Source organism: Moschus berezovskii, chromosome 8, assembly GCF_049115385.1.
Source record: "Moschus berezovskii isolate FMDL1 chromosome 8, NW_MosBer_1.0, whole genome shotgun sequence".
NCBI classification, from domain to species: Eukaryota; Metazoa; Chordata; class Mammalia; order Artiodactyla; family Moschidae; genus Moschus; species Moschus berezovskii.
In genome coordinates this window covers 109490476-109503187 of record NC_142467.1, presented here as the reverse complement: position 1 = coordinate 109503187, position 12712 = coordinate 109490476, and the positions used below count along the sequence as shown (strand labels likewise).

The 12712-nt window shown below is 64.7% G+C and overlaps 1 protein-coding gene across 17 annotated transcripts in view; it reads right to left on the bottom strand.

Moving 5' to 3' along the window:
* Positions 1-1071: 1071 nt before the first annotated feature.
* OBSCN (obscurin, cytoskeletal calmodulin and titin-interacting RhoGEF) overlaps positions 1072-12712 on the bottom strand; it is a 234815-nt gene continuing 223174 nt past the window's right edge. For all 17 annotated transcript variants that reach the window (XM_088839239.1, XM_088839241.1, XM_088839240.1 and 14 more), the window contains 22 exons: positions 12493-12661; positions 12233-12320; positions 11186-11386; positions 10453-10513; positions 9919-9996; positions 9385-9557; positions 9249-9275; positions 8410-8562; positions 8274-8319; positions 8056-8133; positions 5715-7725; positions 5086-5157; positions 4661-4771; positions 4322-4489; positions 3510-3632; positions 3060-3230; positions 2765-2849; positions 2309-2548; positions 1898-2121; positions 1700-1775; positions 1434-1583; positions 1072-1333 (listed from right to left, as the gene is read on the bottom strand). In XM_088839239.1, coding sequence (XP_088695365.1) covers positions 1156-1333; positions 1434-1583; positions 1700-1775; positions 1898-2121; positions 2309-2548; positions 2765-2849; positions 3060-3230; positions 3510-3632; positions 4322-4489; positions 4661-4771; positions 5086-5157; positions 5715-7725; positions 8056-8133; positions 8274-8319; positions 8410-8562; positions 9249-9275; positions 9385-9557; positions 9919-9996; positions 10453-10513; positions 11186-11386; positions 12233-12320; positions 12493-12661 — 4683 coding nt within the window. In that variant the 3' untranslated portion in view covers positions 1072-1155. The remainder of the gene's footprint in view (positions 1334-1433; positions 1584-1699; positions 1776-1897; positions 2122-2308; positions 2549-2764; positions 2850-3059; positions 3231-3509; positions 3633-4321; positions 4490-4660; positions 4772-5085; positions 5158-5714; positions 7726-8055; positions 8134-8273; positions 8320-8409; positions 8563-9248; positions 9276-9384; positions 9558-9918; positions 9997-10452; positions 10514-11185; positions 11387-12232; positions 12321-12492; positions 12662-12712) is intronic.

The following is a 12712-nucleotide window of genomic DNA, read 5'->3' as shown; positions in this document are numbered from 1 at the left end:
TTTCCAGGAGTTGAAAGAGAGGGAGGGATAATAGGGAGAGCAGAGGGTTTTTCCGGCAGTGGTGCTACTCCGGCGACAGGAGAACAGCATGCAGCCGATGACGGGCCAGTGCAGGGCCACGCTGGGGGTAAGGGAGGAATGTGATGGGGACAGCTAAGGCAGAAGCCTCTCTGGTCAAACAGAACCCTGCCAGTCCAAGAGAGCACAGGGCCTGTGTCCACCTTGGCTCCCTTCCCACCTTGCCGGGTGAGCCAATGAGGGGGTGGGGTGGGGGAAGCAGCTGAGGTGGCAATGTAAGGTGTCAGTGCCCGGGAGCCAGGTGGCTAGGCTTAAGTATGGGCTGAGTGGCCATGTCTTGACCGAGCTCGCACAGCAGGGGGAAGGGAAAGTTAGTGGCTGGGTGGGGGTGGGGAGGTGTCAGTTCACTTCTGGAAATGTTTGGTTTTTAGGTGAGGGGTCTTGGGTCCAAGGAAGAGCTAAGTGGTGAATGTGCAGTGTGCAGACACTGTTCTCTGGAGGCGGGGAAAGCAAGGAGGGCTGGATGGCTCGGTTGCCAGTTCCATGAGGCTTGCTGAGAATCGAGGGCAGTGTCTGCTATGCACCTGCTTCACCCCCACACCGCCAGCAACGATGCTGTGGTGGAACAAGCTGGAATCCTGGATACCTGCCCACAATCATCTCTCTGCAAATTACCCGGGCGTGTGTCCATGTCTGAAGCAACACTGACACAGGAGAAAAGACACCCACCGGTGACAGTATGCAGCTGCCTGCACACCGCACGGGCTCGGAGGGCTCCAGTCCTAACGCTGCCCGCGCACGGGCTCGGAGGGCTCCAGTCCTAACGCTGCCCGCGCACGGGCTCGGAGGGCGCCAGTCCTAACGCTGCCTGCGCAGGGGCTCGGAGGGCGCCAGTCCTAACGCTGCCCGCGCACGGGCTCAGAGGGTGCCAGTCCTAACGCTGCCCGCGCAGGCACGTAGCCCGGGACAGCACTACCCTCCCCCGAACACCAGGGAGGTGGCAGGGCCCTCACTCTCTCCCCAGCACAGAACAGTGAAACAGAGGACACCTCATCCGGTGCTGCTTTTTATTGACGTGTGTGGGCATGTGCAGGGAGTCCTGAAAGACTGGGAGGCGGGCCCTGAAGGGCCAGGGAGTCAGCGCACTTGGGCCAGGTTGTGTTTTTTGTACAGCAGTGCCCGTCTCTTTTCACGCTCTCGCACAAAGATGCGCAGACCAGTGGTTGGGAAGGTCACTGCTGCAGGCTGGGAGCTGGCTGGGCCCTCCTCCGTCAGCCACGGGCTCTGCAGGCAGCTGGACGCACACGGCCGGACCCTGGAGCACATGGAAGGGCAGCGTTTACTGCGCTCCCACCCGCGACGGGCAGGTCAGCGCACAGGGGCATGGGCCAGGCAGAGCTGGTGGAGCTGCTTACCAGGGGTGCACACACAGCGTGCTTCGGAGGAAGGCCACAGCGCCCCCAGACAGCCCGGCATAGCAGCGGCTCAGCTGGATAAGCCCCTTGCGCAGGCCCTTCTGCGTGTCTCGCGCTCCCTCACTGCTCACCGGATACTCAGCGCTCAACCTGTGTGCGTGGTGGTCACGTGACCGATGTGACCCTCAATGGACGGGAGTCACAGAGACCTGGGGTCACCATCAACAGACTCCAGGCCCGCCCACAGAACATGCGTGGAGACTCACATGATGAAGGCTGTAACGCCTACGGCCCAGATGTCAGTCTGCTCGACAGCACCCTGGCCCTCCAGGAGCTCTGGAGCTGAGGACGGCACAGGTCGGGGTCACAGGCTGTTTGCAGTGGGGGGGGGCAGGGGCACAGGACTGGGACTTGCTCCCGGCACACCCCTCCCCCAGATCAGGCCTGGTGTCTGCCCTGCGCACCCATGGTCTCCATGTAGTCCTTGAATCCCTCTGAGGGCAGGACCCTCTCCTGGGCCAAGCTCTGGGCGTTTCCGAAGTCGATGACCTTGAGCAGGTTATACTCTGTGACAATCATGTTCTCCGACCTGAGGTCTAGATGCAGGATACCCTGGGCATGCAGGTACTGGGTGGCACTTAGTATCTGCCACAGGTAGTCCTTCACCTCTGATTCCGAGTAGGAGGCCCTGGGGGCAGAGGGCCAGTTAGGGGGCACCCGGGGAGGGGCACCCAGGCTCTGTCCACAGCCAGCCCCAGGGCAATCAGGAAGCACTTCCCTGTGGACTTAGGAAGGAGGTCCCAGATCTACTGAGTGACTACCACAGTGCTCCAGCCAGGTCCTGAGCCTGGAATCCAGGCCAGGGCGGCCCTCACCTCTCGGCCAGACAAGGGAGCAGCTCAGGCCCGGAGCACAGCTCCAAGATGAGGACCAGGTGCCTGGGGCTGAGGTAGGCAGCCTGCAGCTGCGCCAGGTGTGGGTGGCGCAGGCCCTTGAGGGCCTCGTACTCCCGCAGCACAGCAGCCCTGTCCGCGGGGTGGTAGGGCACGATCTTGGCAGCCAGCACACGCCCACTGGCCTTCTCCCGGCACTGCCGCACCACGCTGAAGCGGCCCCTGGGGAGGAGCGCAGGCCAGGCTGGTGGCTCAGGCCAGACCCCGCCCTCCCTCCCCGTCTAGAGAAGCAAGCCCAGCAGGGAGGTCCAAGAGAGGGTGGCAGACGCTGAGGCGATGTGGACGCAAGGGATCAGAGGGGCGAAAGCACGGGGCTGGGGCAGGAGCACGAAGAGCCAGTGGGGTGGAGGAGGCCCCGCCGCCTGGAGGGCCCTGCACCTTCTCATCTGTGTCTGGAAGGCGAAGGTCTGCATGCTGGGGAGGGGCCGGGTCGGCCCCGCGGCACCGCTCTCCTCTTCAGAGGCTGTAGGAAGAGGGTAACCCTGCACTCTTCTCCCATCACCCCTTCCCAACCCGACAGGAAGGCCCTCTTTGAACCCCCAGCACTCTGCCCTCTCATTCCTCAGGCCGTTGTGGGTGGCGGGCCGAGTGGGCAGAACAAACCACCCCAAGTGAGCATGTGACCGGTGGAGGTGTCGAGCGCATTCCCACAGAGGCCCACCCAGGGGCTCACCCAGGCGGCTGGGCCCTCCCAGGAGGACCTGCTCCGAGGGGCTGCTGTAGGGGCCCATGCCCGCCTTGCTGACGCAGGCCGTCCGGAAGGTGTACGCCCCACCCCGAGAAAGCTTGCCCGTGAGGTAGCAGCAGTCAAAGACGTCCGAGGCCAGCGTGCTCCAGCTGCCGCCTGGGCCACACGGGAGCCGGTGAGAAGCAGCCCAGCTGCGGCCGCTCACTCCCTGTCAGGGTGCAGAGGCCCGACAGGGGCACAGAGCGGCCAGGCGCGTCCCCAGCCGCCGCCCACAGGGACTCTGGGACCCCCCAGGAGGGTTGGGCTCAGGAGGGCCCCACACCTCCCCCAGGAGGGGTGGGATCGGGAGCGGCCCCACACCTCCCGCAGGAGGGGAGGGTTCAGGAGGGCCCCACACCTCCCCCAGGAGGGGCAGGCTCGGGAGCGGCCCCTTACCTTCCAGGCTGCACTGCACAATGTATGTCACAGGGCCGTATGACTCCACAGGCTTCCAGACCAGCAGCACCCCGTCCGCATGCACCTCCCCGATGTCCGGCCGTGGCGAGGAAGAGGGGCGCTCTGCGGGGCCCACAGTCAGCAGTCTGGGGTGGGTTTGCAGGAGCTCCCTATGGAAGCTCCAAGCCCCAGCCAGCTGGCCTTATCCTCCTGCACGCTACTGTCAGGCCCCTGAGCCCACCCGCACCTGGTCCAGTTCACTCGGGGTCCTTTCCAAGGCTGACTAGTAGGAAGAACCCAGTGCCCCTCCTTCGAGGGGCCCCGGGAGGTGTCTGCCCTGCCCAACCCCATCAGGCTCCCCTCCCACTGGTGCCCACCCAGGAGCCCCATGGAATGGCCCTTGCTCACAGCCCCCCACCAAGCCCAGGCTCTAGTCAGGGGGACCTCTGCTTTGCCGGACTGTGGTGCAGGGTACGTGGGGGCCGGGGATCAGGTCAGAGGCCTGAGAGCTAGGCTTGCAGCCTCTGCTGTGGGTCCCCCAGAAACACACCCTGGTGCTGTGTTCTGAGAGCATGGTTGGACTGTAATAGATACAGAATGGGAAGCCGCCGCCTCCCGCAGTACTGGAGAGGCAGGGAGGCACCGTGGGAACGCAAGGAGAAGAGCCCCCAAAGAGGCGTCAGGGAGGGGCCTGGCCCACTGTGTCACCCTGCCCCCACGCCCCTCCCAGTGCCTCCAGACCCTGTAGGGCCAGGCTGTGGGCGCCCGGGCACTGAGCCTCACGTTCCCTGGGCCCCTCACAGTCGACCCACCTGCCTTCCGGAGGATGGCCGTAGTGGCCGCCGTCCCCAGCGCGTTGCTCACACTGCATGTGTACACGCCCAGGTCCTCAGCAGTCACCACCAGGATGGTCAAAAGCTGGAAGTTCTTGAGCGTAGAGGAGATGAGGAGGCGGCTGCTGCTCTCAAGAAGAGCCCCGTCTGCAGCAGGAGAGAGTGAGCCTCAAGATAAGCTTCCACAGGTGCCCTGCCCGGTGGGCACGCCCAGGGCCCACACCCTCCTCGAGCCTCAGCTTCCCTCTACACAGTGAGAGCGATGCCTGAAAGGAGCACCCTGCCGCCCTGGCCCTCAGCCTCAGCAGAGCTCTTTACCTTTACTCCAGGTGGCCTGTGCAGCTGGCTGGGCTGACACCTGGCAGGCCAGAGTCACAGACTGGCCCAGGGCCACCGTCTCATCTGAGAGCTCCCTTAGGAACGACGGTGCTGGGGAACGGAGTGAGGTGAGCCTTCAGAGGAGGACTGAGCCTGAGAGCAAGGCCTGACCCCCACTGCGGGGCGCAGAAGACGAGCCCCATCCCCACCCGGCTCATCTCCAACACCAGCGCCTACTCCAGGAAGGCTTCCAGGACTGCCGGCTCCTGACTGCTGGGGCGCCTGAGTCCCCCCGTGTGCACTTGAGCCCCTGTGGATGTGAGCTTCCCCTCGCCACCCTGCACTGGTCTTGACAGGGTTCCCCTTCCCCACAGTCAGGTCCCTTGGGCTGCAGTGGGGGCCTCGCCTCTGGGCAGTGTACCCACCTCGGTCCTTGCTCTTCAGGCGGAAGGAAGCGAGACCTGCCTTCTTCCGGGGAGGACCCTCCTTCTCCAGACCTGCAGTAAGGAAGTGACCGTGGGAGGGAGGTCACACTTTGGGGGCCTGGCTCCTCTGGGAGCATGAGTGGAAGGCTCTGGGGGTCCCCATGTGGCAGAAGAGCCCAGTCCCAAGGCGTCTTATTGGCAATGAACTAAATCCATGACAGAGGTCACCCCACCCCCACCCCATGTGTCAGCCCATCATGGACAGGGCACTGCGGGCAGCTGAGGCCAGCAGCTCAGGGGCCACCGGGCCACTGGCTGAGGGCTCTGGGATCAGGATCAGGGAGGGCTGGTCCAGTTCCTATCTCCGTGGGGGTGTAACTGCAGTTACATTACTGCTGGGCTTCAGATGCACATGGGGAGGGACTGGAGGCCGCAAAGGTGACCTCAGAAACAAGCCAATGTGTCCCGGGAGGTGTGGGCAGCACCGGCTCAGGGGAAGGAGCACAGGATGGGGGGCTTCCTGCATCACTCGGGCAAGCTCCGGAGCTATCTTTTTGGCCAAGGAGCCCCAAAGTGCAGAGCAGGAAACATGGATGTGCCCAGTTCTGGGGCAGGGTAGGGGTAGTAACCTTCAGGCCTGCCCCTCAGGAGGCGGGAGATGTGGGCTACCGAGGCCTTCACCCTCTGGCGTAGCCCCAGCTCTGTGGGCTCCTCCAGCAGTGAGTGCCTTCCAACGAAGTGGAAGAGACTGCCTGAAGGGGGTGACCACTTGCGCTTCCTGCCGCCGGCAGCTTTCCCGAGCAGGGCCTCCATGTCCTCTGGTTCCTCTGTGATCTCCAGGCTGGCTGGCCAGGGCCACGCAGCTTCTGGGAGCTCAGCCAGCTCCTCCCCAGCCTCAGACTCAGGGGAGGATGGACACTCCGGCTCCACCGGCTTGGGGATCCTCCTAAAGATCATGAACTCAAATGGGAGATACTTGATGTCATACAGATCAGACAGATTGAGGTAGGCAGGATCCACCTCTGAGATGTCCAGGGACACGGTGTCTGCTGCTTCTGGGTCCCTGGACAGGTCCTGGATCTGTACGAGCGACACCGGAGAGTCCCCGCTGAAGTCTTCCCATGAGCTCACCTCCTGGGAGGTCCTCGGGAGGGTTCTATCGCCCTCGGGTGCAGGCACTGTGCTGGCCTGGGGCGGTGGGCTCTCGGTCCCTGCCTCGTCCTGCTCCTCCGAGGACTGAGAGACGGCCCAGGTCATCTTGGCCCACATGGGGCCCTGCCCCAGCATGCCACCGGCATCCCCCCCAAAGGCAAAGGTGCCGTAGCCCGCCACCCCTGCGTAGCCCCCATGGCACCCCAGGGAGAACTTCCGTGTGGTCGCCTGCTCCTGAGGCCGCTGTAGGCTGGGTGAAGACTGGGACAGGTCCTCTGTCTCCTGGACCAGGCCTTCAGCATCCAAGGAGGGGCTAGGCTCCGTACCCATCTGGGAGGCTGGCTCTGGGGTTCTGGGTAGTCCAGGCCTCTTGGTGAGAGGGACGGCCTTCAGCCCGCTCTGAGAGTCTGCCTGGGGGCTTGCTTGGGCAGGGGGCAGAGAGGCCTGCGGCTTTCCTGGGAAGGAAGGGCTGGGGGGTGGCAAGAGGGCCTCTGTGTGGGGCCCAGAAGGGAAGGAGCCAGAAGGCTGTGGTGCCAAGGCCGCAGAGGGGCCACTGTCCTGGGGGGCCGGGATCCACTGGGGCTGAGAGAAAGGGGCAGCCTGCCCTCCACAGCGGTCCTGGGACGACCCCTCTGGCTGAGCGGAGCACCCATCACCACTGGCGGATGGCAGTCTCAGCCCCTGTGGGGTCCCCTCTGGATGCTCCTTCTCCCTGGCACGTGCACCCCCTCCAGGTATGCCCTCTCCCTGGGCATCCTGAGGACTCAGGGGAGCCGGAGCCGGACACTGCCCCTTGCTGCAGGCCTTGGCGGAGGAACCGGCAGTGTCGGGTGGGCCAAGGTCCAGGGAGCGGCTGGAGCCAAAGGTCTCCTGGATGCTTGCTTTGGGCATCTGCAGGGCCGTCTCCAAGGAGGCTGCTGTGGCCTGCAGGGCGGCCTGCTCCTCCACGGCAGCTGCCTCCTCCAGTGCCCGCTGCTCCAGCAGCGGCTCTCGAAGCCCCGGCAGGACGCCCGAGAAGTAGCCACCCTTGAGAAGGTGCCGCCGCCGCGTGGGGTGCCGCCGGCTCCCTGTGGATGGGCCGCCTAGCTCTGGGTCCTCGCCCACCTGCTGGTAGAACAGGCTTCGGATGACGCTCTGCCGGGGCACACAGCCCAGGGCAGCTGCTGGTTCCTCGCCCTGCAGCGACGCAGGCAGAGCCGAGGCTGAGGCAGGCGGACAGGCCTCGGCCTCCTCAGGCAGGCTGGCCGAAGGCCTCAGGAAGCCCCGGGGGTGCAGCAGCGGGGAGTGGGTCACCGGGGAGGATGGCAGCGACTTGGCCCTGGCGAACGGGGCCAACTCGTTGTCGGAGGAGGAGGAGCTGCTGGAGGAGGCGCTGGCGTCGCCACGCAGGTGCCGGGCAATCCCAAGGGATGGGCTGTCGGGCGGGCCCTGGAGCAGCTCTGGGATGGAACGCATCACCAGGATGGACTTGTAGCTCATCAGGGAGCGCTGGGGGTGTGGAGGACAGGGGGCCGTCAGCAGGGGACCCGCTGCCTTCCCAGGCCAGAGGAGAACTCAGGAAAGGGTGGGCCGTAAAACACGTGGTCCCCAGGCCTCTGTCACCTTGTCTCCACCTTGGCAGAGATGGTGCATGTTACCCCGCCACACCCCGCTGGCTCAGGGAGCAAAGACTTGAAATGAAGGGTGCCCGGCCCCACTTCCTTGCTCTCCAGACCCAGAAGGGACACAGAGCCAGGCCTCTGGGCCTCATTTCCCTCTCTGGCCTCCGACCGCTTCTGCACCCAGCCCCTCACCCCTCCACAAGGCAGCGCAGCCCACCTGCCAGCGACTGCGGGCCAGGAGGAACTTCAGTTGCTTGGTGTTGATGAAGTGGGCCTCCTCTGCGGGCACAGACTTCTGGGGGAGCCCAGGTGAGAGAGCCACGTTAGGGGTGGGGGGTGTCCCTGGGGCATCCTGCAGCCCAGGCAGGCCCCCACTCCTCTTGGCCTCACTTTCCCTCCCTGTGAGCCAGGCCAGCCCACGTTCAGCCTACTCACCTGGAACCAGGGGTGGGCGAGGCACTTGGCAGCACTGGGCCGAGCCCTGTTGGCGGGGGGGGAGGGAGGTCCAGGTCAGCCCAAGAGGTCAGCTGGTCACTGAGTCAAAGGCGGGAGCGCAGATGTGTGTACTCACCCCACGGCCTTCTGCAGAGCAGCCTTGATAAAGTCCTGGGCATCCTCACTGAGGTGGGTGGCCATGGGGCTACTCCAGGACACCCGCCCTTCCAGGACATTCAGAAGGGTTGCTCGGTCACTCTCTCCAGCAAATGGGGATGAGCAGGTCAGGCTGGAAGCAGAGACATGGCTAGCCTTCAGCTGTGACCTGAATTTCTGGGTCCGTGGGAGGCAGGTTGCCAGGACAGGGGTCTCATGGGGATGTAGTGACTGGGGGCCCCCAGCCCTGACTGGAGATGCCTCCTGACCCCTCTCCTTCAGCTCTGAGAATCCCAGCATGTGTCTCAGATTTGCCCAGAGATCCAGCTTGGAGCTGGGATCCAGGCTAAGCCTGGAGTGGGTAACTGGTCTCAGGCTGGGGTGAGGATCCAGGCTTGGCCTGGGATAAGGGATCAAGTGTCATCTTGAGTGGACACACGGACTCAGCCTGACACGGCAATCAGGGGTCCACCTGCAGAGTGAATCCAGGCTCACTCTGCACCACTAACGCCCTTGGGGCAGCAACAGCTGTTAAAAAGGACCTCTGGACAAACTCCCCGGACCCTTCAGGGAAAGAGCTCCGTGCTCTGCCCCATGACCTAGCAGAGGTCCTCTGTGACAGGGTGTGAGTGAGCAGTGCTTGGCAGAAACCCCGTATCAGAACTGGCTGACGGCATGTTCCCAACATAGCTGCCCCTCGGGTCCTGCGTCTCTGAGCTAAGGAGCAGTCAGCGGTTCAACAGCTTCCCATTGGCCTGCTGAGGAGGGGTCTGGGCTGGCTTTGGAGGAGAGAGTTGACAGGAGCAGGGGTCTGCTTACCTGAGGTAGGTGATGACCCCCATGGCCCTGCAGAACAAAATCACAGCTGTGAGTCTCTCCAGACCTGGTCCGATGAGGAGGAGGAGGCAGAGGGAGGCAGAGGGCGGGCGGGCCACCCACCCACTCACTCACTCACCAGATGTCGGAAGCCTCGTTCACGGGGGTCTGTTCGATGATCTCAGGGGCCACGAACTCAGGGGAGCCGTACTTGCTGTACTGTGGCTCTCCCGGCGTGATTTTTTGGGCAAAGCCAAAATCACAGATTTTAATGTCTTCCCGAGCAGGATGCACCATCAGGATGTTGGCGGGCTGTCAGGCAGAGTCGGGAGTGGCTGAGCACTGCTTGAGGAAGGAACCCCCAGGGCTCCCAGGCCTGCGGAGGACACTCAGGGGTCTCTGAGGGGCTGCCCCCGCAGGAGAGTGAGGCCAGCATGAGGCCATAGGCAGCCCCGGGAGCAGGTTTCAGCGCCCTTGGGGATAGCTTCTGCTCCATCAGAGCTCCCCCGCCACCTGAAGGTGAAGGGGCTGCTTTAAGGCAGTGAGCTCCCTGTGCCCAGAGATGAGGAAGTCCTCAGAGGGAACTGGAAGTGTTGGGCCTTCTCCCCTCAGCCTCTAGGCCCCAGGCTTCCCGCAGCTCCTCCCTAGGCTCAGGCAGCAGGGAGCCGCGTACCTTTATGTCCAGGTGAAGGACGCCTTGGCTGTGCAGGTACTGCAGCCCCTCCACCAGCTGCTGGATGTAGACCTTGACCTGCGGCAGAGCTGGTGCTCAGGTGAGTCGGTCAGCCTCCAGCACCCCTCTCCTCACTTCCCTGCCTGCTCCCCACAACAGGACCTCCACTTCCCTCCAGACCTGAGCCTGGGGGTGGGGGGGCTCCTGCAGGACAGGTTCCATGCAAAGCCCCAGGGAGCCCTGTAGCTGGGAGATTCCTCTGGGCCCCCAGGTGGATGGGTTTGGGTGTGTGGAGCAGCTTGAGCAAAGCGGGTGGGGGCCAGGGGAGCAGGCAAGGGCTGGGCAGCTCGGTCAGTGCCGTCGGAGGTGGAGAAGCAGGGAGCCCCGGCCACGGGAGGGCTTTGAGAGCCGACAGGAGCTGCAGCAGCCCGAGAGGGTCTCTGAGAGGTAGTGCTCTGTTGGGGAGCTAGTCTGAGGGACAGGAAGCCTGGCCAGGCCCATGTGCAGCCCTGCAGTTGGGTAGGCAGCAGTCACCTCGGCCTCGGTCACCACACTCTTCTTGAACAGGCGGTCCAGCAGCTCTTCCGACGAACACCTGGGAGTCCGTCAAGGAAAGCTCTAGGCTCTGGAACCCTCTCAGCCTCGCACCGCCTGGGGGGAGTCTTATCTCCAGGTGGGGGTGGGGGCTATGCTGGGGAGGCTGGTGCTTGCGGTTGAGGAGGAGGAGAGGGACAGAGGACAGTGGGAGGCAGCAGAGTGGGAGGGGCACGCCACCCCCCAACTCCTGCAGGGGATGCTGACGGGGGAGGTGGGGTGTGGTGAGCATACACGACCCTCAGCTGGGCCACGGGCAGCGGATGGGTCAGGTGGGGCGCGTGCCCCTCCCTGGAGCGTGGGCTGGCATGCAGAGACGCATCAGGGCCTGGGGCATGCCGAAGACAGGTAAGAAGCCCAAGCTTCCTGCTGGAGGCCAATGCGGGGAGCAGGAGGAGACAGACTTCTGGATGAAGCCCTGCCTAAATTCCTTACCCAAGGGACTGGGAGCTATGTGCAGTGGCAGTACGTGGCGGGGTGGGGGGCGCCGGGGGGCGTGCAGATAGTCCAGAAGCATCGCAGTGCCAGCGGCACGGGCTGCCCGCATCAGGCAGTTGGGCCTGGGACCACCAGCACCGCAGACCCCACCCAGACCTGCAGACCCCTGTCTGCCGGGGGCACTCCCCCCACCTCCCGCCCCACCACCTGCCACCCTCAGGGTGAGGTGGGATACAGCTCCAGGATGAGGATCAGGGTCTTCCGCGTCTCAAACTGGTCCAGCAGCGCAGTGACCAGGGGGTGGCTCAGGCCTGCCAGGATGTCCCGCTCCCGATAAGCCTGGGCACGCGTCCTGCTCCGCAGCGGAATGAACTTGGCAGCGCAGGCCATCTGGTTGCCCTTGTGCTGCACCCTCTTCACGAAGCCGAACACACCCCTGGGGGGAGGGGACAGTGCGCTGGGGGTCCTGGGGGCAGAGCTTGGGGGCGCGGTTCCTGGGGGGCAGAGCTTGGGGGCGGGGATCCTGTGGGGGGGTGCAGAAGCTTGGGGGCGGGGATCCTGCGAGGGGGGGCAGAAGCTTGGGGGCGGGGCTCCTGGGGGGGCAGAGCTTGGGGGCGGGGTTCCTGTGGGGGGGGCAGAAGCTTGGGGGAGGGGTTCCTGGGGGGCAGAGCTTGGGGGCCGGGTTCCTGGGGGGCAGAAGCTTGGGGGCGGGGCTCCTGGGGGGCAGAGCTTGGGGGCTGGGTTCCTGGGGGACAGAAGCTTGGGGGCGGGGTTCCTGGGGGGGCAGAGCTTGGGGGCGGGGTTCCTGGGGGTGCAGAAGCTTGGGGGAGCGGTTCCTGGGGGGCAGAGCTTGGGGGCGGGGTTCCTGCGGGGGGCAGAAGCTTGGGGGAGGGGTTCCTGGGCGGGGGCAGAGCTTGGGGGCCGGGTTCCTGCGGGAGGCAGTTTCCTGAGAGGAGAGGTGCCGGGGAGCAGGGGCTGCGGGAGTGGGCACTGGAGGAGGCCAAGTTGGCAAGGGCAGCAGGTACTCTGTGCATGGGGGTTTGCAGGAAGCAGGGGCTCCAGAGGTTGAGGGCTGGGGAGGCAGGTCTTCGGTGGGGGCAGTGCTCTGGGTTGAGGGAGTTCAGCGAGCTTTAAGGTGGGATGGTAGGGGTGCAGTGGGCGGGAGGGCTGGGGGCTCCTGGTGGGAAACTCGCACATAGAAACTCTGGGAGGCTGAGGTTGAGGGTCTTAGGAGGTGCGGCTCCAGCGGAGGGGACTTCTGGGGCTGGGATGGGGGCGCTACCTTCCAATTTCCTCCAGGACCTCATAAAAGGAGTGCAGTTTCCTCCTAGAGCTGTGTTCACTGTCCCGTGTAGCCAGGGAAGGGGAAGCTGTAAGAATGAGTAAGATGGTCACCTAGCCCCTCTGGCCCCCAGCTTCACAGTGTCTGCTGGAGCCGCTTCCTGTGCCTGAACCTGTCAGAGCTCAGGGGACCCCCATACCCATGGCCCCTCACACTGGCATGGAGCCAAGACAAGGCCTAGGAAGGGGTCCGCCACTCACCCCCGTGGATCAGCAGCTCTGCCTTGCACAGCACCTGGCCGCCAGGGTTGTGGGCCAGGCATGTGTAGACGCCCGCGTCGTGCTGGGCCACGTCCCTGAGCACCAGGGAGTAGGTGGTCCCTTCCTGCTGCTGGCTGAGCCGGGGGTCAGCTCCCAGCTGCGTGCCGTCCTGGAGACACGGGAGGGCGGGGAGGCCATCAGTACACCCTGGGGGACCCCA